Source organism: Anabrus simplex, chromosome 1, assembly GCF_040414725.1.
Source record: "Anabrus simplex isolate iqAnaSimp1 chromosome 1, ASM4041472v1, whole genome shotgun sequence".
Taxonomy (NCBI): Eukaryota; Metazoa; Arthropoda; class Insecta; order Orthoptera; family Tettigoniidae; genus Anabrus; species Anabrus simplex.
Window position 1 is genome coordinate 1,080,228,142 of NC_090265.1, and position 24,765 is coordinate 1,080,252,906.

General features: G+C 36.7%; 1 protein-coding gene across 1 annotated transcript in view; it reads left to right on the forward strand.

Moving 5' to 3' along the window:
- Cubn (Cubilin) overlaps positions 1-24,765 on the forward strand; it is an 882,604-nt gene that overhangs the window by 338,356 nt on the left and 519,483 nt on the right. The window contains exons 28-29 of the mRNA XM_068225286.1: positions 17,413-17,581; positions 21,168-21,349. Of these exons, the coding sequence (XP_068081387.1) occupies positions 17,413-17,581; positions 21,168-21,349 (351 nt within the window). The remainder of the gene's footprint in view (positions 1-17,412; positions 17,582-21,167; positions 21,350-24,765) is intronic.

The following is a 24,765-nucleotide window of genomic DNA, read 5'->3' on the forward strand; positions in this document are numbered from 1 at the left end:
CTGCCTTCACGGTCTTCATATTATCGTTGCTTATAAATTCATACCTAGCCCGTTAATATACTAGTTTACAGAGGCATTTCATCTCATATTCCAATTCACAGTGGGTGTTCAATCTTTCCAACTCAGAGTCCCAGCTTCCAATCTCTGCTGTCTCCCTATGGTACATTTCTCCCTGTACATTGAAACAAAAACTCACTACCAAATAATTGGCAATTAAAATACTTCCATCAAAGATTCTACTAAGTTCATAGGATGACAATACTACCTTCTCAACTCACAGCCATTTATTTAATTTATGAACGAATTTAAAATCTCTGTCTCTCATCTAGCTACATGGGAGGATATGCTTCAAACCTCATGACGGTTCACTCCGGCGCTCCTTAAATCCGTCGACTAAACTACATCAAAATACTACTCACATGCATGATGATACCATTGGTTGAGTACCAATCAACATGAGAAAACATTCCATTGGACACTACTGGCACTAACCATTTTGTTCTAAGTCAAGCTATGTAAAAAAGTTAGAAAACTTCCAAATGAAAAATAAAGAATAAAATAAAAAATCTAATTCTCTCAGACTTGTATCTAATTGAACACTGTGCTCTTAATTAGCACATTTACATATTAAAAGAAACCCTATCAATTTACTATTTAAAAATCCATGAACTTTAAGTGGATATTCCGTTGTACTACAAGTCATGCTAGTAAAATAAGGGTACTTAGCCTCCTCCTCTAGACACGGGACGTCCATCTTAATGATTCACTGCCTCATAGCTTCCATGTTGACTGCTTTGATGACCAGGTCCGAACTGGAACTCCTAGGATGAAACTCCATAATCCCTGGCACTAGAATCTCCTCGGTCTATGGTACAGAACACACACAGATAAGTTCTGTGTCTCTGTTCACTATAACTGTTATTGTAAGGGTTCCAATCGTCCCTTCTTTGTTTTGGGTGATGACGGTAACAGTAATAATAGTTTGAGTTCGTGCTCTGAATTATGACTGATAACCCGAACATGCACTCCCATATATCTATGATATCACTTCTTCTCATTCACCAATTGTTTCAGACATTAACTATTATTCTTTAAAATAAAATTAAAATACAAAGTACTCTGTTCCTTGGGACTGTCACACGTCTGTTTCTCATGAGACAAAAACACAGACTGTCTAGGAATGACGCTCCCCAAACCTTGCATTAGCTGAGATGTTTCCGCCTCTCAAATTTCCTATACACCCTATTCTAGGTGTATTTGAGGTGCAATAGTGCGATTATCAGGTGACCAGTGATCTTATAATATGGTTAAGACTCACCCGGACAAAATCTGATCACAGAATCCCCTGTAATGAATAAATAACTGTCTTTTCAAATTTTGGCTCGCTCACAGGGTTCCCCATCAAGTGGGCGTCAAGACATTTAACACATGGCCTCTGTAACTTTCCACTGTTATGTAATCACATATTCCTTCTTTTAACAGAAGTGTTAGGCCCCTTTAAACAACAAGCATCATCATCATTTTAACAGTAGATTATCACCATAAAGGACGTAACACACTCCAAATAAATTCACAAATCACTAACAGCTGTTTTGAATCGTACAATGCAGTATTATTAAAATCGTTAATTCCTTTAATGTAGAAAACGAAGTTGGTCATGCTGTTTTAAAGATAGATCCCAGATTACAATGCTAAAAAGTACACCTCTCACACTCACCAACAACATGTGGTGGGAATAACTTTTCCCCCCTTTCCACCCAGGGATTCCCTAGCTCTGCTTGGGGGGAATACATTCTAGCCACAACCGTGGTGTTCCAAGCTTCGAGATCCCACGTGGTTGCTTCCAGACAAAGAAATGCGCATCTGCTTGATCACTGGTCCTTGGTTCATGTCCCTGTTGGGTACAATACATACGTACATACATACGTACGTACTACATACATACATACATACATACATACTGTCCCTGACTAGGTCTGTCAGTGAGCTAGAGACACCCCAGGGGTGCTCAGTTTGATGACCGTAAGCTCAAAAAAAAAAAATATATGAAAAGTGGCAGGATTTGCATAGGGTTTGGAAATAAGCATGTTCAAGATGTAGAACAAATATTACACATTTATTGATGAAAATGAAATATTAGCCATCCTAACAGCTATGATAATGGAAATGATCACTACTTTATGGAATTACTGTGGCTCTTGATGTAACAAAGAAAATGCAAACAAATGGGATGGTACACGTAACTTATCTTCCCTACCATTCTAACAGAGTGTTTTAACATCATATTGTATTTCCTATATTCAGAATTATTAATTTAGTAATTTAAAGTTGAATTAAAACAAAAAATGAGGTCTTCACTATCATTCCACGAACAATCTGAAAAATTGAATTAATTTAATTAAGTGTATGATAAAGAAATATTCAAGATTAATTAATTTTACATCATGACAATGAGAATGAAATCCTGTCATCAAAAAATTTGTTGACATAAAAAATGAAAAGTTGAATTTGCCTTTTTCTACAAGTTAACTTGAGACGTCAGATATATCTGTTCACGTCTTCCCACATATCTCCTTGTGAGAACTAATAATAAACTTATAATCACTTGGTCATTAACTGGACAAAAGTAGGACATCATGACCTACAAAAATCGACAAATGAAGAAAATATCCTCAACGTGAACATCCCGTCCACAATCAATTAACACTATCAAATCGTCGCATATCAGCACACAATGAGTACATAGAAAATAAGTGTCTTACAACTAAGAAATCTCTACATCTACTACTAACTACTGAAAATATCAAGGAAGAAAATATCTACAATATTTACACATCATAAAGTGTCAATCAAACTTGCCACTCTCCTATAACATGTTCCCTTGCGTTCAGAAGATAAAGTCACCACGTGAGTACGAAATAATACCTTGTAGAATGAGTATGCCTGGTTTCGAACTGAATATTATTAGCATATTTACTGAGGATCTGTTCACAAGACCTAAGGTCTTCCAATAAATTTCCACGTACCTTAACTCAGAATTATTGACTTTTACGAACACTATTAGGATATTTCCTCGAATTATGGAGTACATCTATTAACATGGACTTGTCTTTATCATCAGAAGACACTATAATATTATCTAGACCTCATAACTTCTTGAAGATTCCATATTTTCCTCATATCCTGATCAACATCAGGCACAACAATATCGCAACATTAAAATGTACAAAATTCTCACAAATTACACGCACAGCATACCATAACGACGACCCTAACTCGTCGTAATCCATTATCACTCATGTGTAGCCATGAAAACCATAAGGACCTATCGTCGTCCTAAAAATACACAATATCCTCCTGAAATTCGTCCCGATGATTAACTAATCCATCAATTATCACATACAATTATGCAAGTACTCTAAATGAATTCTTACACACGATTCGGAATTAATATCCTGATGACCTGCTATCGTAAATGTAAGGTAAAAGTAAAAGACCTAATTCCATGAAAATGTGAAAAATATCAGAAAAATATCACCTCAATAAATTCGCCAGACACATATTAGCTCACTATCATAATGAAATTCGTACTATAAGAAAGCATGGTTTCGATAACACATGGATCGCTTTAACTGAACCATCATCGTCAAGCTCGTTAACACGTGGCCATGAACCAAATAAGTTTGCAAAGTAGGCAGCATGTCCTATCTTACATCTAGAAAACAATCAGTGAAAAGTCGTGAAATAAATCTACTAGATATTTTAGAAGAAAATCTAAGAAAAGATAAGAGTAGAAATAAAGAGCTACATAGAACAGATATAGATAAGACGTAGTCGACTTAACTTATGCAGATGCCTTGATATCTTGAAGTCTGGGTCCTCAGTCAGCCATGCTAAGGTGAAAATCTCTGCATTTCGTCGCTGCTGACGGCGGTCGATGGCTTAAAACTTCATGGTGAAACACATGAGTCCATGACGTGAAATTCCATCTTCTCCAGGCAATGATAACGGAGAGGTCCTCTTCCACGTTCACTCGTGAGGTAGCCGAAACTTGTACAGATGAATTAAAATAAATCCTAAACACACACATAATTTTAGGTTGAAAATAAAACGTACTTTATAAATTTTATCTGCACTTTCGACGTCTGTTCACTGCACGAACTCTGGTTGTAGATTAATATAACTGTAGGAAGCGTCAAACACAGGAATGGGTTCGCTATCCCTGATGATAGTATTGCACAGCTGTCCTAAGCAGAAATCCTTTAACGACGTCCACGGAGTAACAGTAGATCGCAGGTCAAGAGCATTTCAGCATGTGAGCATGGGTACTTGTCAGCATGTGAGGGCTTGTACTAATATGACTTGCCTTAAATATTGTGCATGGACCTCGTGGTCGGAAGTAAAGTCAACTCAAGTACTGAATTCTTCTAGGGTTAGACTACATAATTTTTACCATCATTCTAGCCGTAATACCATTAAAATTAAATAAAAATTCAATCTTTGATTTTTATGTTTCACATATGATATTACTAACCCAGTTCAGTAAAATACGATCCATGAGCACTTTCATAATTATGCATATCACGCCATCAATGATATTATAAATATTTCATTTCTCTCCGATCGATGTAATTGCAGGTGACACACACTGGTTACTTTTTCCTCTCATCCACTTTTCTTTTTATTATTTTTTTGTCGATCATCCAGCCACCCTCTTCATGTCAGAAACTGGTTTCCTATCACTGAGCCAAGGTCGCGCGCGCCTCTCGCCGACAAAGCGACCCTAGTAGCAGACTAACCCATATTCAGTCAGCTGTGACGGTCACACTACATACATACATACATACATACATACATCTTCATTTTGTTAAATCTGTGCACCTGCACAGCCTTTTGGTGCCAATTAGCACTGTGGCCTCTTCCAGATGTACAGCTCATACCTTGAAATAGTTGGAAATTGTGCACAGTTATTGTCATGTAGGTCTTCTCTGCTTGTCTTACCCTTTGTGACCAAATTAATTATTCTCCTAGGTGCTCTATAATTCTCCTTGTTTCATATGTTTCAATTACTGAAACTAGTGACTGCGATTATCTTTCGGGTAGCACTTGGTGATACTGTATGGGGAACGTATAAGTGACTATTAAACTTGAAGGTGGCAAAACAGTAAGGAGTTGTGCAGCCCATGCTGTTTATTAATGCACAACTGTGGTGTTAATTGACAGAAATATTTATTTGTTATTATTTTGTCTGTACGATACTGTTGTGTCGTGAACTGCCATAATTCAGAATGTTATAATGATCCTAGTGTTAAATTTTTTCATTCAGTATGAAAAAGAAAGAAGACAAAAATGAATATTGGCAGTGAACCGGATGAGGTAAGAATCGACCACTATATAATAAACTTTTAATTCATACATAATTGATCCCTTGAGAATGATGGTGGTGTAAGTCATTGAAAATGAAAATGAAAAACCTACAACCTGTTTTCCAGTCTTTGACTGGGTCAGGGATGTAATGAATGAATCAGATATAGGCTATTAGTACGATGGGGTCACCACTCCCAAAGTGATTTATTAATGACTGATAGATGCTATGAAATGAGAATGGAGAGTGTTGCTGAAATGAAAGATGACAGGGAAAACCGTAGTACCCGGAGAAAAACCTGTTCCGCCTCCACTTTGTCCAGCAAAATCTCACATGGAGTGACCAGGATTTGAACCACGGTATGCAGCGGTGAGAGGCTGACGCGCTGCCGTCTGAGCCACGGAGGTTCCTGGTGTAAGTCATTATTATTAAATTAATAGTGTGATTTTCAGACTCAACCCTCATCTAAATTCCTTAGGGGAGAAACATTTTGAAGTCAGGCTGATTGGCTCACATGGTTAAGGTGCTGGCTTTCTGAGCTCATGTTGATAGGTTCGATCCGGGCTCAATCCTGTGGTATTGAAGGTGCTCAAATACATCAGCCCCATATTGGTAAATTTACTGGTATGTAAAAGAACTCCAATGGGACAAAATTCTGGTATCTTGATGTCTCCAAAAGACATAAAAGTAGTTAGAGGGACTTGAAACCATTCTTCTTCTTTCTGATGAGGCCTGCTAAGGACCACGTGCCAATTTCAGTTCAGTTCTTCATAATAATAATAATAATAATAATAATAATAATAATAATAATAATAATAATAATAATAATAATAATAATAATAATAATAATAATAATTATTATTATTATTATTATTATAAACATTGTCGCCATGAGACCTATCTGTGTTGGTGCGACATAAAGTAAATAGAAAGAAAAATGAAAAAATCAAAATGTGTTATTTAACACATATGATATCATTTGAAATAGCATGCTCTTTGATGGTATTATTTGACCCACTTTCAGGTATAAAATTCACTGCATTAAATCCATCATAAATAAAATATCCCTCTATAACTGCTCCATGCTTACTATTTACATTTGCAGCTTGCAGCACTAGGCTACATGGTAACTGTGAGAGAAGTCTGCTAGAGCATTCTGAACCTCGTGACTTGTACGTTCCCCATAAAGAAAGACATGAAGATTAATGGGGTCTAGAAGAACAACACTTGCTATGCTGATGACATGATGGCTGATAATTTAGATGTTCTTCAACAACTCCTTAGCACAGTAAATGAATGTAGTTATAATCTATGCCTGTATATTGACAGCAGGGAAACAAAATTCATGATTGTAACATGAGAGCCAGGTACATTTACGAATGCTAACCTAACACTCAATGGCTCACCTTGGAATATGCCTTTGTGATGACTGGATTTCAGACATGGAGATAAAATGCTGTATAGAGAATGTCTGAAGTGCTTTCATGAAATTCAAGAAAGTGTTTTACATGTGTAGTTTTGGATGCCAGTCTAGGGTAAGATATGAAAAATGTTTCATTGGTATATACTTGTGTGTGGTGTTGAGAGATGGACACTAAGAATGGCTACAGCAAAGAATTCAAAATATTTGAAATGTGGACTTACTGCAGGATACTTGAAATACTATGGATCCAAGAGTAGTTCTGAAAAGTGTCAATAGAGATTGAGAACTGCTAGTTACAGTTGAAAACAGAAAGACTGCATACCTTGGCCATATGTTGCAAAATTCCAAATATTACCTTCTACAGCTCCTTATAGAAGGGAAATTTGATGGCAAAAGAGGAAGAGGACAAAGAATAGTAAGGTATTGTGGCTTCACAACATAAAACGATGGATAGAACTAATTACTGTTGACATTTGCTATGCGCAGCAACCAATTAAATAGAAATAGAAATGTGGTTACTAATATCCATTAATGGATATTATGATTAATAATAATAATAATAATAATAATAATAATAATAATAATAATAATAATAATAATAATAATAATAGAAGAAGAAGAAGTCAAATTGGAGCAAATATTAGTTTATAGAAAGAGGGATTTAAAGAGTGGAACAATTTTCCAAGAGCCATCTTCAATAATTTTCCAACTTCTTTGAAACCATTTAAGAAAAAAAAAAAAAAAAAATTGATAGGGAATCTGCTACCTGGGTAACAGCGCTAAATGTATATCAGTGGTGATTATTTGCAAAAGAAGAAGAAGAAGAAGAAGAAGATGATGATAATATGCACACTTTCAATCATCAGTTTCATTCATAATTCAGCCGTTATATCTTCATTGTGTCCTGTGGTACCTGGTTTATTGCATAATTTGATCCCTATGTGAAATGTTCCTTCTTGATATACACTTGTGTATTTGTGTGTAAAATATTAATGTTTTGTTTGTGCCTTGTGTTATGGTCATGAATACAGCTATTCATTTGTAGGGAACTGTCTTCATTCATTAAATTCTTTTTAAAAAACGGAACACTTCCAAAGTTATAGATAGAGGGTAATGGGAGAATGTTTAAGGTCTTGAATAGAGGTCTTCAAGATACTCCAGTTTCAAAATTCTTCATAATTCTAAGGGCTCTTTTTAAATCCTGGCAATACTTAAAACATCTGGTGACATATCCCAAAATAAGCCTCTATATTTTAAGTGTGCATGTAAATAAGTATGCATTTCTTAATGTTAGCCTGCTTGTCCTAGATTTAAAATATATAAAGCAAAACACATTGTTCTCAGTTTTGAATTTAAATACTGTATATGTTTATTCCATTTGAGGTCATGCTGAATCCAAATCCCTAAACATTCTGTTTCTAACTTGTTTTCTATTTGGTGGTCATAATTTAAAATTGTACCATATTTGGAGTTGCAGGTTTCCTGTTCTGAGTGGTATGGAAATTAAGAGATACTGTTTTTCCATAATTTATTATTAGAAAATTGTTTTGAGACCATTCAGATAATTGTTCTCTAACAGCATCAACAGACTGCTGCAGAGCCTCATTTGTTTTATCTTTCATTTAAAGTGTAGTATCATCCACAAATAAAATCTTGTCACATGAACCAATATACTGCATTATGTTGTTTATATAGTAAAGAAAAACAGAGGGCCCATGACTGACCCCTGTGGAATTCCAAATTTGATGGTACTGTTGTCAGACAACAGCTCATTACTTGGAATGTTTCCATCACCATTGTATTTTAAGCTAATAGTTTGTTTCTGCCTAACTTCAAACAATTCTATCCATTTATTAGCTATACCCGTAATACCATATTCATTTATTCTTGCAAGAATGATTTTGTGATTTTCAACATCAAAAGCCCTTCATAAATACAAGGATAATCTCCAGATAGAGGAGGAGACTAATGATAAAGAAGTATTAAAATTTACATATGATAACAATGACATTTACAATAAGATAGAAAAGTTGAAAACTAGAAAAGCGGCTGGAATTGATAAGATTTCTGGGGATATACTAAAGACAATGGGTTGGGATATAGTACCATATCTGAAGGTACTTATTTGATTATTGTTTGGTTGAAGGAGCTATACCAAATGAATGGAGAGTTGCTATAGTACCCATGTGTATAAGGAAAGGGTGATAGACATAAAGCTGAAAATTACAGGCCAGTAAGTTTGACATGCGTTGCATGTAAGCTTTGGGAAGGCATTCTTTCTGATTATATTAGACATGTTTGTGAATTTAAAAACTGGTTCGATAGAAGGCAGTTCGGTTTTAGGAAAGGTTACTCCACTGAAGCTCAACTTGTTTCAGCAAGTTATAGCACATATCTTGGATTCAGGAGGTCAAATGGACTCTATCACAATTGACCTGTCTAAAGCATTTGATGGGGTGGATCATGGGAGACTACTGTAGTGCAATAGAACTAGACAAAAGAGTGACTGAATAGGTTACTTTATTTCTAGAAAATAGATCTCAGAGAATTAGAGTAGGCGAAGCTTTATCTGACCCTGTAATAATTAAGAGGGAAATTCCTCAAGGCAGTATTATTGGACCTTTATGTTTTCTTATACAATATATATAAATGATATGAGTAAAGAAGTAGAATCAGAGGTAAGGCTTTTTGCGGATAATGTTATTCTGTATAGAGTAATAAATAAGTTACAAGATTGTGAGCAACTGCAACTTGACCTCGATAATGTTGTAAAATGGACAGCAATATGTTGATAAATGGGGTTAAAAGTCAGGTTGTGAGTTTCACAAATAGGGAAAGTCCTCTCAGTATTAATTACTGTATTGATGGGGTAAAAGTTCCTTTTGGGGATCATTGTAAGTATCTAGGTGTTAATATAAGGAAAGATCTTCATTGGGATAATCACATAAATGGGTTTGTAAATAAAGGATACAGATCTGTACACATGGTTATGAGAGTGTTTAGGGGTTGTAGTAAGGATGCAAAGGAGAGGGCATATAAGTCTCTGGTAAGACCCCAACTAGAGTATGGTTCCAGTGTATGAGATTCTCACCAGGATTACTTGATTCAAGAACTGGAAAAAATCCAAAGAAAAGCAGCTCGATTTGTTCTGGGTGATTTCCGACAAAAGAGTAGTGTTGCAAAAATGTTGCAAAGATTGGGCTGGGAAGACTTGGGAGAAATAAGACGAGCTGCACGATGAAGTGGTATGTTCCGAGCTGTCAGTGGAGAGATGGCGTGTAATGACATTAGTAGATGAATAAATTTGAGTGGCATCTTTAAAAGTAGGAAAGATCACAATATGAAGATAAAGCTGAAATTTAAGGGGGACAAATTGGGCCAAAAATGTGTTTATAGGAAGGGGAGTTAGGGATTGGAATAACTTACCTAGGGAGATGTTCAATAAATTTCCAATTTCTTTGAAATCGTTTAAGGAAAGGCTAGGAAAACAACAGATAGGGAATCTGCCTCCTGGGCGACTGCCCTAAATGCAGATCAGCATTGAATGATTGATTGATATTTTAAGCTAACAGTTTGTTTCTGTCTAAGTAGAAATGATTCTGTCCATTTATTAGCTATACTCCTAAGAATTTGAGAATTTCTGTTAAGAAGTTGTTAAAATATGAAATATTTGATTCATTGATTGATCAGTGCTGTGCACGATGGTCGCTAAAACCTGGACAATAAACCTCTATTGTGTGACAGTCATCATCATCTTCATTTCCCATTTCCAGCTTCCCAGGTCGGGTTGTGAATCAAGGACCTCCATCGCTGCCTGTCTCTCCACCACTCTTCTCCTTTTTAAGTAGATCTTCTGGTTTTCCTCCCGTCTTCTTTATCCACTCCCACACTGAATCTGTCCACCTCTTTTGGGGTCTTCCACGTGGTCTCTTTCCTGTTAACTTCTCTGAAAAAGCTTTTTTTTCGTACACTCTCTTCTCCCATTCTCATCATATGCCCATACCACTTTAGCTTTTTTGTTTCTATCCTGTCTTGAAGTTTCAAGATTCCTGTCCTTTTCCTTATCTCTTCTTTTCTAATTCTGTCCTTTCTGGTCTTGCCCTTGATACCTCTTTGGAATGTCATCTCCGCTGCCTGTATTCTATTCTCCTCTCGATTTGTTGTAGTCCACGACCAGCTGCATAGGTTAGTATGGGTTAATAGGTTGAATATATACTTTCTTACATTTCTTTGGGACATCTTGGTTCCACAAAATATCCCTTACACTCTGGTAGAAGCTGTTTGCTTTTTGTATTCTTTTCCCAATTTCAGTTTTATCTTTACTCGTCCTTTCTTCCTTCCTTCCCCTTATCATCACTATTGTTTTACTTTTCTCTGTGCTTACTTTCATCCCAAATTTTTCTATCTCTTGATTCCATACATCTACTTGTTTTTGCACTTCTGTTTCATCCTCACCCCATATCACTATATCACCTGTTTAATGTTTAATGTTTTATTCTTATGAATTTCATCCATGACTATGATGAATAGTATGGGGGATAGTACACTTCCCTGTCGGAGACCAGTTTCAACTTCAAACAATTTTGTTTTTCCTATACTAGTCTTCACACTACCAACACAATTTTCATACATAGCTTTTATCATCTGCACTTCCACTCTGTTACCTTTTTTTTCTTTCTTAATATGTCCCATACTAACTGTCTGGGCAAGATGACATTGGTCTTTGAAGTTGATGGTTGTCCATTTTTTCCATGGCTTACTCTTTGTAGGCTTGCTACAACATTTCCACCGTTTGTGATGGTGTCTTTTTGAGGAGAACACAACATCTAATTGAGGTACATTGCTTCAACTTTAAATCCATGTTGGGCACAGTAAACATGTCCATTCACTTTGGCTGTTTCCCTCCAACTGACAAGCTCCAGATGAATGATGCACATGGCATTGTGTCACTCAAGGTTAAGTCTCTCTCCAGTACTGCCAAAACCAAATGCAATCAGGTACATTGAAATGCAATAAAATACTTCCTTTTTCTTTTGGTACCTCCTTGTGCGTCATAACAACTTTGAATTCTGGAAGTCTGGAAGAAAAATCAGAGTGTTCAAAATATCTTTTCCCTCAAACCTAAATAACAAAGATATACAAATGAAAGATTGAAATATAAATGTAATCTTCTATGAACACATTTCTTAGAGACCCACTCTTTTCCTTATCAGAGGTGAATTTATGGAAATATTGCTGAAAAATACTAAGGACTTCCTTTTTATCTGTTTTACCGGGCGAGTTGGCCGTGCGGTTAGGAGCGCGCAGCTGTGAGCTCACATCTGGGAGACAGTGGATTCGAACCCCACTGTCTGCAGCCCTGAAGATGGTTTTCTGTGGTTTCCCATTTTCACACCAGGCAAATGCTGGGGCTGTACCTTAATTATGGCCACAGCTGCTTCCTTCCCATTCCTAGGCCCTTCCTGTCCCATCATCGCCATAAGACCTATCTGTGTGGGTGCGATGTAAAGCAACTAGCAAAAAAAAATTAATCTCTTTAGATTTGAGTTTATATGTGAAATCAAGGACTAAATTACAGAAAATAGAAAAACTTAGTCACTATTTGGGGGCTTCTGAAAAAAAAAAAATTGTGTTCCCAACACTATACTAAAAGAGAGACAGTTTCTTGTTCTGGAAACGAAATATATTAAGGAGCATATAATCAATAAGAGAATCTATCATAGTAGAATATACCCTGTCATTAAATTATTTATTTGTGATTAAACATCAAATATAACAGCCTTCATCAACATACACTCTTATATATCAACATTATACAGATATACTTTCTAATCATATGCTGAAAGATAGGAACATCGAAAGGAGAACACAAAATAGGATAAACAAAATCACAGGTTAGTGTAGGAAGAGGGAGAAATATAAAGAAGACATAAAAGCTCAAGGATAATCTCCATATCTTCATACACACTTGTCTTCAAAAAGATTGACTCTCTACTCATCAGTCCCAGTTCTGCTACTGTCCATTTCTTCTCAGTTCATAACAAGCTTTATTCTGCTTCCCAGCTTCATCAGGAAGACAGGTTTTGACTTTCATTGACAGATCATTAGTCTTTTCTCTATATAAACTAAAAGAACATATTCAAATTCTTGACTGGTATAACAGTTTACTATAAATGAACTACATATAAAACTTGTTCGTTGGCAGTATGCTCCCAATCTGAGCATCCTAGCTTTCAATCCTGGCAACATCTACCAACACGTTGACACAAGTTAGGTTATGTGTATACCGTAACTGAAAACAATTTTTCATGTATTTGCATGCATGTTTATTCATGTGTGTATATAGCTCTTGTATTTTAGGTTAAGCTGTGTTTTTCATAACCCTCGATGTGTTCAGATATTCGGAAAACTTCTGGTTATATGTATATTACTCAAGAGAATTTAGGTTAAGGTTACATCATGTTTATCACTTACAAATAACCATCTGTGTTTTCGCAGTTGCTCAGGAAAACTCCTAGTAATGTGTGTGTTAATATAAGTAAGCTCTGGGTTTTGCATGTAATGATGACAGGTTGTATACCAGTAATATTCTAGATGTTTGTAGATTTAGGTTACATGCCATAGTAACAAACGTGTTTCAGGATAATTCCATAACAGGAACTTACTAGGACTTTCCAATGTTATTATAGCATCTTCCACATATTGTGTAGTAGTACTATGTTGTAAAAAAGTAGAATTATCTAGAACCCTATCCAGAACATACACATGAGTGTGATACAGAGATGCAAGTCAGTTAGTATGTTGTTGTAGTTCAGCAGTATTGATACTGTGATGATAGCAGATTGGCTGTGAGTTCAGTCAGTCAGTCAATACTGATCTATATTGAGGGCAGTCGCCCAGGTGACAGATTCCCTATCTGTTGTTTTCCTAGACATTTCTTAAATGATTTAAAAGAAATTGGAAATTTATTGAACATCTCCCTTGGTAAATTAACCAATCCCTAACTCCCCTTCCTGTAAATGAATTTGCCTCAATTTGTCCTCTTGAATTAAAACTTTATCTTTATATTGTGATCTTTCCTATTTTTAAAGACGCCAGTCAAACTTATTCATCTACTAATGTCATTCCACACTATCTCTCCACTGACAGCTCGGAACATACAATTTAATAATACCAATATAAATGGTCCGTTATTGGACATTATAAATATTCCAGGTAACCCAGTGTGCTAATTTGGGCTCATCAGTTGGTAAATAGCACAACCACCAAGACGCATGGCTAGTGCATACCATGGAGGCCACTGTGTAGGCTACTTGGAGCCACAGGCAGTGCCAATGCACTGTGAGAGACTTTGTCTCATTACCAAAAATTGATGCCTGCCTGACCATCAGATGATATAGATGTTGATTCCCATAGGGAATCTGAAATATTTGTCCCGAATGAGTAAATTTATAATACCAATATAAATGGTCCATTATTGGACATTATACATATTTCAGCTAAATCATTTCTGGTTGCCAGCGTTTCGCCCCAGTGTGCTAATTTGGGCTCATCAGTTGGTAAATAGCACACCCACGAAGGCGGATGGCTAGTGCATACCGTGGAGGCCAGTCGAGCAGCTCGTCTTCTTTCTCCCATTTCTTTCCAGCCCAAACATTGCAACATTTTTGTAACGCTACTCTGTTGTTGGAAATCACCCAGAACAAATTGAGCTGCTTTTCATTGGATGTTTTCCAGTTCTTGAATCAAGAAATCCTGGTGAGGGTCCCATACACTGGAACCATACTGTAGTTGGGGTCTTACCAGAGACTTATATGCCCTCTCCTTTACATCCTTACTACAAACCTCTAAACACCCTCATAACCACGTGCAGAGATCTGTACGCTTTATTTACAATCCTATTTATGTGATTACCCCAATGAAGATCTTTCCTTATATTAACATCTGTGGATACTTACAATGATCCCCAAAAGGAACTTTCACCCCATCAACGCAGTAAGTAAAACTGAGAGGACTTTCCCTATTTGTGAAACTCACAACCTGACTTTTAACCCCATTTATCAACATATTGCTATCCACCTCACAACATTATCGAGGTCATGTTGCAGTTGCTCCCAATCTTGTAACGTATTTATTACTCTATACAGAATAACATCATCCACAAAAAGCCTTACCTTTGATTCCACTTCTTTACTCATATTGTGATCTTTCCTATTTTTAAAGATGCCAGTCAAATTCGTCTACTAATGTCATTCCATGCCATCTCTCCACTGACAGCTCAGAACATACCACTTAATAATACCAATATAAATGGTCTGTTATTGGACATTATAAATAATCCAGCTAACTCATTCCTGGTTGCCAGCATTTTGCCCCCATTCAGTCACTCTTTTTTCTTGTGTCCAATTGCACTCATTTTTGCCAGTAGTCTCCCATGATCCACCCTATAAAATTCTTTAGACAGGTCAATCACAATACTGTCCATTTGACCTCCTGAATTTAAGATATCTGCTATCTTGCTAGAATCCTACAAGTTGAGCTTCAGTGGAATAACCTTTCCCAAGCCCGAACTACCTTCTATCGAACCAGTTATTAATTTCGCAAACATGTCTAATATAATCAGAAATAATGCCTTGCCAAAGCTTACATGCAATGCATGTCAAACTTACTGGCATCTAATTTTCAGCTTTATGCCGATCGCCCTTTCCTTTATACATAGGGGCTACTATAGCAACTCTCCATTCATTTGGTATAACTCCTTCAAGCAAACAATAATCAAATAAGTACTTCAGATATGGTACTATATCCCAATCCATTATCTTTAGTATATCCCCAGAAATCTTATCAATTCCAGCTGCTTTTCTAGTTTTCAACTTTTGTATCTTATTGTAAATGTCATTGTTACCATATGTAAATTTTAATACTTCTTTAGCATTAGTCTCCTCCTCTATCTGGACATTATCCTTGTAACCAACAATCTTTACATACTGCTGACTGAATACTTCTAATTTTGGAAGATCCTCACATACACACTCCCCTTGTTCATTAATGATTCTTGGAATATCCTTCTTGAAACCTGTTTCTGCCTTAAAGTACCTATACAAACCCTTAAAGTTTTCACTAAAATTTGTATGACTGCCAATTATCCTTGCCATCATGTTATCCTTAGCTGCCTTCTTTGCTAGATTCAGTTTCGTAGTAAGTTCCTTCTTTCTCCTTTCTTCCACAGCCATTTCTGACTCTATTTTTTTCCAATGTGCACCTCGTTCTTAGTTTCTTTATTTCTCTGTTATAATAAAGTGGGTCTTTTCCATTGTTGATGTAGGGTGAATTGCTATTGAGTGGTGTTGTTGATGCTGCATCGGCAGATCAATTATGGATTAGTAAAATGAAATTCTGACAGTCAGTTGTTGATATAGCAAGCTATTATAGATACATCATACCATATTGATAATGCTGCACAGATCAATTTTAAGTTTTTGTGTATATATTTGAAGTGTTAGTATAACTATGTTGAGTTTAGTATAACTATGTTGAGTGACACCAAATACTTATGCGTGTAGTCAGCAATATTAGTGGTATTATATTTAACTAGGCCTACATCAATGTAAATGCCAGTCTTTATGTATTATTTAGAAGATGACTTCCCCCGCTGTTGTATTCAAACTGTATACAGATGTGCCAACTCCCCCGATTTAAGCAGGAGGTTCTCTATTTTTGGTCCTTCCTCCCTCTCTCCTGATTGCAGAAACTTATCTCCTGATTTTGAGAACATATTTACTATTTCTGTATTTTTTGAAAATCCCAGGTTTTTCCTCATTCTTTAAGTACTTAGTTGGGGAGAACTGATGTTCATTGGGCACTGGCAAGACAGTTGCAGTCAACTGGTAGTGTTCTTAAATATGACAGAATCTCCAACGTAATGCTTTTTATTATCTTATCATTTCCACATAGCAGTGTGAGACTTTTTTTGAGCATATTTACAAGAACAGAAACTCAATTCATATCAAAGCTTCCCAAAAAAAGAATTCTGGAAACCTTAAAACCCATTCAATTAGGCCAGTGCTTTGAGCATAAATGTAGTTCAGAAATTTATGTAGATGTCTAAGGCATTTACAATGAAGTCATGTGTTCTAAAGCTTAGATTCATGCAATGTTTCAGTATTTATAAAATACATGCAATATTTAAGTATTTATAAGTGAATAAATAAATAAAATCATTAATAAGTTAGATAAATAATGAATAAGATAAATTACATAATTGAGTAGTATAATGTGTTGAATATTGTTCAAAGATACATCATTAATGAAGTGTCATAACATGTTGGGATATACCGCAAAAAAATCTGATTTTTTTTTTTAAATTTTTTTTTTTTTACTTTTCTGTGTATGTTACCTAATTTACCATTTACCTTTACAGTTCCATTCAAATTTAAAAGATCAGGTTTAAAACTCATTATTTCTTGGCATTATTAACAGTGGTTTTATTCACAGTTGATGGCATAGACTGACTTTTCTAACAAAATGAGATTTTTTAGCTATTTATTGTCACATGGCATAAGTCCAAAATGTATTTTGGTGCCACTCAGAAGTGTATAGTTAAAGAATGACGACTTCTTCACAGATCTATGGTGGTCCGGATACATCAATGGTGCTGGTCCCACCTCTGTGTCACAGTCTGACCGAGCCACTGGTGGTCACTTCATCTGGAAATAACATGGTTGTTGTCTTTACAAGTGATGTGTCATATAGTGGAAGAGGATTCAGAGCATCTTATGTGGGGGTCCCTTCACGCAAGTATTCTTGTTGGCTTATTATATTATTCTTACCGATATGTTCTCTTGTGTGTGTAATTATGATTAAAACTTTGCAGTTTTCACTAGTCCATTATAACAAAACAATTTTTTTCAAATTAAAATTTCATGTAAACCTATATCCTGCTAAAAGTGCATGTATAAACATTTTACCTGAGGGAATAGTAAATTCAAATAGGAATGTGATATTGGGGGAGGGTGTTAAAGCTTTCATTCCATACCTGGACAGGGTATGGCAGGCCACCTAGATGGTAACACCATCTCTCAGGCCAAGGGGATTTGTATTGGTGATGTGATTTGTGGAGAAGTAAGGTGGGTGTGGCCATGGCCTAAAATAATAACTGTCCTGGCATTTGCCTTAGTACAGGATAATGGAAATCCCTGGAAAACCATTCTCAGGATAGCCAGCAGTTGGCACCAGCGCCTTTGTCTCCCAAATACAGTGCTCCCGCATTGGTAAAATTAACTGCATTGAAATTATCCAGGATTCAATCCAACTAATCACGGTGCCAGATCACAAAGACTTGGCACCCTAACAATCATGGCCACTTGGCAGGCAGCGTATTATTTTTTTTACTTCATTTGATCAGATTTACCATTGTGATATTTTATTTACAATAATTGTGGGATTAGTTGGGTTGATTACATGGCAAGGGTTGTGTATATGTCAGCCTCCATTCCAGAGATGGTGGGTTGAACCTTACCATCAGCAGCCCTGAAGATGGTTTTACTTGGTTTACCATTTTCACACCAAGCAAAGAATAAAATGAAGAAAGCTATGGGAAAGTTCATCTGCTTAAGACTGGAAAAAGAAAAGTTACAGTTTGAGAATCGCACATTCTTTCTGAAATTTGGAAATTAGAAGCATTATTTTCATTAATAAAATGGGAGAATAAAGCATGTTTCCTTCTTCCTCTTCTCCTTCAGCAGGAGCAGCTTTTCCCACACCCTGATAAGGTTGTGGCTGCAAAAACTGTCGTATGTGTTTGGACTTGGCCCTGTTTTACTGCCAGGTGCCCTTCTATGGGCCAGACCTGTGTGGAGCTTTGTATTCAGTATAGTGTGTTTCTGTGCTAGTTGATAGTGTGATCAGTTGTAATGTTATGTATATAAAGATAAATGTGTTGTGATAAATGCAAACTCCCAGTTTCTGAGTCAAAAGAATCAATCTGACTCAGCTAAAATCTCTGACTTGGCAAGGAATCGAACCCAGGACCCTCTGAATTGAAGGCTGCAGTACTAACCATTCAGTCAGGGAGCTGGACAAAGAATTTTTCTATCACTGAATTCAATAATATAGTAATCATATTAAGAACTTTCCTGTAACAGCCATAATGTTCCATTGATTAGTGAAACGTAAATGCTTCTATGACTGTTTATTTACACTAACAAGGGGGCATTCCCTACTCGTCACCACTGATTTTGCTCAAATTTATAGAACATGCAGGGCGTGACTAGAAATGAAAGTACCCGAAGTGGGAACTCCAGACGGCCAAGCGTATAGAAAATAAATATAAAAATAAAAATGTTGATGTGGCTCTCACACTGTATAAGCCACTTACGTTAGCGCGGACGCCGAGCAGTTGTTGGCGTAGCGCTAAGAGCTCAGACTCATAATTCGATGGTCGTCGGTTCGACTCCCCGTGTGGAGACTGTCTTTTTTCCCTCTCAACTTTTATATGATTCATTTTCCAATTGATCAAAGAGGTGAATAATTCATTTTATTTATTTATTTATTTATTTATTTATTTATTTATTTATTTATTTATTTATTTATTCATTTATTTATATGCAAAAGGCATAGAAAAGGTAAAAAATTGGGATTTCATTGTCAGACTTTTATCTATCTGCACCAAGAATCTATTGTTTGTGTACAGCCGACAGGAGCAACCTTCACTTGTCAGGTGAAAACGAATCTTACAGTGAAACGACTATTCACGTTTATTACGCATTCCCCATAGCCAATAAAGAAGAAAAAAGAAGAATTTCTGTTTGAACACGTCGGGAAAGTTCACAACTCCAAATTTTCTACAATTATGCGCTCATTAAAAAATGACCTCCTATACGCCTTTTGCATATGAATAAATAAATAAACAAATAAATAAATAAATAAATAAATAAATAAATAAATAAATAAATAAATTAATTAATTAACTAATTAATTAAAATAAGTGGATAATATGAAAATTGAGAAAAAGCTGTCTCCACACCGGGAATCGAACCCACGACCATCGAATTACTGGTCCGAACTCTTACCGCTACGCCAACTACTGCTCGGCGCTCGCGCTAACGTAAGTGGCTTATACGGTGCGAGAGCCACGTCAACATTTTTATTTTTATTTTCTATACGCTTGGCCATCTGGAGTTCCCACTTCGGGTACTTTCATTTCTAGCCATGCCCTGCATGTTCTATAAATTTGAGCGAAATTGGTGGTGACGAGTAGGAAATGCCCCCTTGTAAAGGGGATAGGGAGGCTAATTCACTGCCAGCAGGAACGACCTGATATCCATTTCTGTTGTAAGAACTGATCGTTAGGGCTATTTGCCTCTTCGGGCGTAGTAGTTCCATTTCTAAATTTCTTTACTTTGTGACGTCAAATCAGAGTCACATCCTACTGAATGATCCAAGCATGCCTTACTGACTGGGTAGCTCTCAGTAGCACTTAACTTACATATACTCAGAAACTAAGAGTCTGGGACAATTATTGTCATTAGCAATTTATGTGGAATAAGGCAATAAAAGGAAAGTTTCTCTTCATATTGAAGTCTTTACCAAAAAAAAAATTATACATACACTAACATTGTTGGTTACATTTTTTTAATGTGACATTTAGTTGACATATAACAAGCAATCCACTTAGCCAGATTGTAGTCACTTTCTCATCATACTTGTATGCCTTTTTATGCCCATGAAACTACGAGACATAGAAAGGCTGCAAATTCTTTTTATTACTTAAAATATCTTCCTAGAAGTAAGCTGCTATCAACAGATGCTAATCTTACACATGTTTGAGGATGAATCCTGATATGGGAAATGCAAAATAGGAAAAATAACTTCATGATGGTCACCAGTCTTCTGGAAGGAGATAGCACTAGAAGATCATCTTACTTTAGGGGCACTTATCTGTTCACTGGCTTGTTTATTTATTTTACTTGCTGTGTTTTCTCAAGGATAGGAATTGATGGAATCAATGTTTTCACAGTCATAAAGAGTAGAGTCCAACAGATGAATTGCCTTTGTTTTGCAATGAAAAATAAAAAAGTTCACTACAGTTTTCATGATAAACAAGTCACCTAATTGGAGTACTTTCATGATTATTGTCAATGATATCCGGATGGAGGTACATCTAGCAATTATTTAATGTCCATAATAAAGAAATCCTGATATGGGGAAACATAATATGGAGATAATTTGATAATAAGTGACAGTAAGGACACTAATCAGTCTCTGCTGTGAAGTTGCTGTGTATTTTCTATTCTAGCATGATGCCTTGTAAAATGTTTATTGAAATATAGCATATTTGCAACTTAAGTATTAACAAAGTGTTATGAAATATTTTTTCAGGTTGTGGAGGCTTATTTACTGCACCAGCTGGAAGGATCCAGTCTCGAAATTATCCTAAAAATTATGACCCCCACGATGACTGCTTGTGGCTCATCAAGGTAGCCCCTAACCACGTCGTGCAGCTTACTTTCATAGATTTTGACCTGGAGATGCATGCCAACTGTTCATTTGACTATGTCAAAGTAAGTTTCTGATCTTATGTGTATGTCTACCCGTTAGTTCTGTTTTCCTGATATGTGGTTGGGGCGAAATTAAATTGTATGACAAGTTTTTTTATGGCCAGATGCCCTTCCTGATGCCAACCTCAGTTGAGGAGCCAGTGGAGACGAAATGAATGATGATCAATGAAATTTGGTAAGGAGGTGAAAGGAATCGGCTGTGGCCTATGGATAGGAATTGCCCCTGCATTTGCCTAGTATTATGAAGTGAAATAAAGAGAAAATGGGAAGTCACAGAAAACTATTCTCAGGATAGCCGATGGTGGATTTCGAATCCACTCACCGCTTGAATGCAGAGCTTGGCTCAACGTGTTAATGTGTGCAGCCACTCTGCTCAGTTTTCTGATCTTACCAAGGCAAAATTAATGGAGATCATCTTTTTATCTGACAGCATTTTGATCGTATAAACTCGTGGTGATCGGTTATGCTGAAACACCCAGAAATAGGGCAATGGGTTGCAAGAATTCAGTGTTCCAAGTGCAATGTTCAAGAGTGGTGGAAATAGAAAACTGCACTTCAAGCTCCAACAAGAATTGCAGAGCATTTTGCAGCCCAAAAAGGGGCAAGTCTCTACAAATAAAAGAGGATCTGCAGAAGTATTTGATTTCGTTACACAAGAATGGATATGCTGTTTTTTGCAAAATGCTTAATTTTAAAGGATAAGAAATAGATGCAGCACATGGAATCAGTGTCTAAGATTTCAAGGTTAGCTGAGGCTGGATGATTAATTTTCTGAAGAATGCAACATAAATAACAAAAAATTTATTATTTTGGAGTACTTTGGAATTTTGCATTAATCGTTCCACTAATCTTTTTCTGCGTTATTCCCTGAATTGAATTCTCTTCGTATGATAATTACTGTAAACCATTTGTGAATATACATATTGTTAAATTGGAATTCTTGTTGTTGCTGTTTGAGTCATCAGTCCATAGACTGGTTTGATGCAGATCTCCATGTCACCCTATCCTGTGCTAACCTTTTCATTTCTACATAACTGCTGCATCCTACATGTGCTCTAATCTGCTTGTCATATTCATACCTTGGTCTACCCCTACCGTTCTTACTGCTTATACTTCCCTCAAAAACCAACTGAACAAGTCTTGGGTGTCTTAAGATGTGTCCTATCATTCTATCTCTTCTTCTGGTCAAATTTAGTCAAATTGATGTCCACTCACCAATTCGATTCAGTATCTTTTCATTCATGATTCGATCTATCCGTCTCACCTTCAGCATTCTTGTGTAATACCACATTTCAAAAGCTTCTATTCTCTTTCTTTCTGTGCTGGTTATTGTCCATGTTTCACTTCCATACAATGCTACATTTCAGATTAAAGTCTTCAAGAACATTTTTCTAATTCCTACATCAATGTTTGAAGTGAGCAAATTTGTTTTCTTAAGAAAGGCCTTCGTTACTTGTGCTAGTCTGCATTTTATGTCCTCTTCATATGTGCTATCGTTAGTCATAGAATGAATCTCTGTGTCTTAGTTCTTGAAGCACGTCTTTTTCAATTGCTATAATACTTAAAACAACTAAGTCTATCCTGACTTTGTGTGCATGTTCGTTACGTGTGTATTCGTTACAGAGCTGAAAACGAGCACTCAACGTAATAATAATAATTTTGTGTGGCTATTTCTAGCCGAGTGCAGCCCTTGTAAGGCAGACCCTCCGATGAGGGTGGGCGGCATCTGCCGTGTGTAGGTAACTACGTGTTATTGTAGTGGAGGATAGTGTTATGTGTGGTGTGTGAGTTGCAGGGATGTTGGGGACAGTACAAACACCCAGCCCCCGGGCCACTGGAAATAACCAATGAAGGTTAAAATCCCCGACCTGGCCGGGAATCGAACCCGGGACCCTCTGAACCGAAGGCCAGTACGCTGACCATTCAGCGAATGAGTCGGATTAATAAACTCGTGTCCTCATCCCGAGGTGGTGCAGCTCTTTTCAGGCACACCCCCAATGGAGGTGAGCTGCATGTACCATTCCAACCACATACGAGCCCTCCTGCCATTCTTAAATTTCTGGCAGTACCGGGATTCGAACCCAGGCCCCCGAGGACGGAAGCTAATAACAGTAACCGTTATGCTACGGAGGCGGACAGCACTCAACAGAACTAGCCGTATTCAATATGGTTCGAATAAGCTCAGCCAACTTCTTTAAATCCCGAAATTAAGTCATTGCTCACTTCAAGAACTTATATACAGGTAAACTTCAGAATTCTTTATTTGAATATTATATTACTGTTAGTTCACAAATTAGTTTTATAAAGTCAAATAATGATCCATATACTGTGCAGGTCAATTAGAGGAGTCTTGAAATTCATGTGGAAATGTTACTCTGTAGTTATTAAACTTTTGATGACGCAAATGCTGAAGAAAATACATTTTGAAACCAAGTCATACCTTGAGTATCCAGAACAGGATCATATGCTCTGAGTACCTCCAGAAGTTCCATGTAATTTCCCTTGTTCGAAGAGTCATCTGATTCATTATAGCCCCTCAGAGGAAGTACTTCTTTAGCTAAGAAGCAATCAGCATCAATTAATCTTCTTAGCACCAACTTGTCCTTCTATAATTGCTCATTGTGTTTATTTACATTAGCTCAGTGGAGGGAATAAACAAGGACGTCGATTCCCTGTTTTCCAGAAGGTTTGCACATGTGGACAAGGAATGCATATGTTTCCCATTATAGACGTCCTATACAAAAAGTTTTTCCACTGTAAGATAATCGGTGTCGGTATGGGTATACATTTTGTTACCAAAATGCATATACAAGGACGGTTTGAAAAGTTCTTGGAATCGCCGCTAGATGTCAGTGCTAGAGCAACGAGGTTCCCGCGCAATAATCACACATCCTTTGTGAGTGAACACGTGGCACATCAGTGCTCTAGCTGCAGGAGTGTGGTAGTGACGACTCTTTGTTGTTGTTCCCGCGTAGTGATTTGTGACAATGGAAAAAACTGAGATTCGAGCAGTGATTAAATACTTTGTAAAGAAAGATATGAAAGCAAAGGAAATTCATGCCGACTTTCAGAACACTCTGGGGGACTCTGCTCCTTCATTTTCAACTGTTGCCAAGTGGACCAGCGAGTTTAAATTTGGTCGGGAGAGCTTGGATGATGATCCGTGCAGTGGACGGCCAAAAAGTGTTACGACCCAAGAATTTATCGCTAAAGTGCATAAAATGGTCATGGAGGATCGTCGACTGCAAGTGCAGGAGATTGCTGAAGCTGTAGGGATGTCTTCTGAACAGGTATATTATATTTTAACCGAAGAATTGGGTATGAAAAAATTATCCGCAAGATGGTTGCCGTGGCTCTTGACATTGGACCATAAACACACCAGATTGGAAATGTCCGAACAAAGTCTGGCCCGTTTTCAG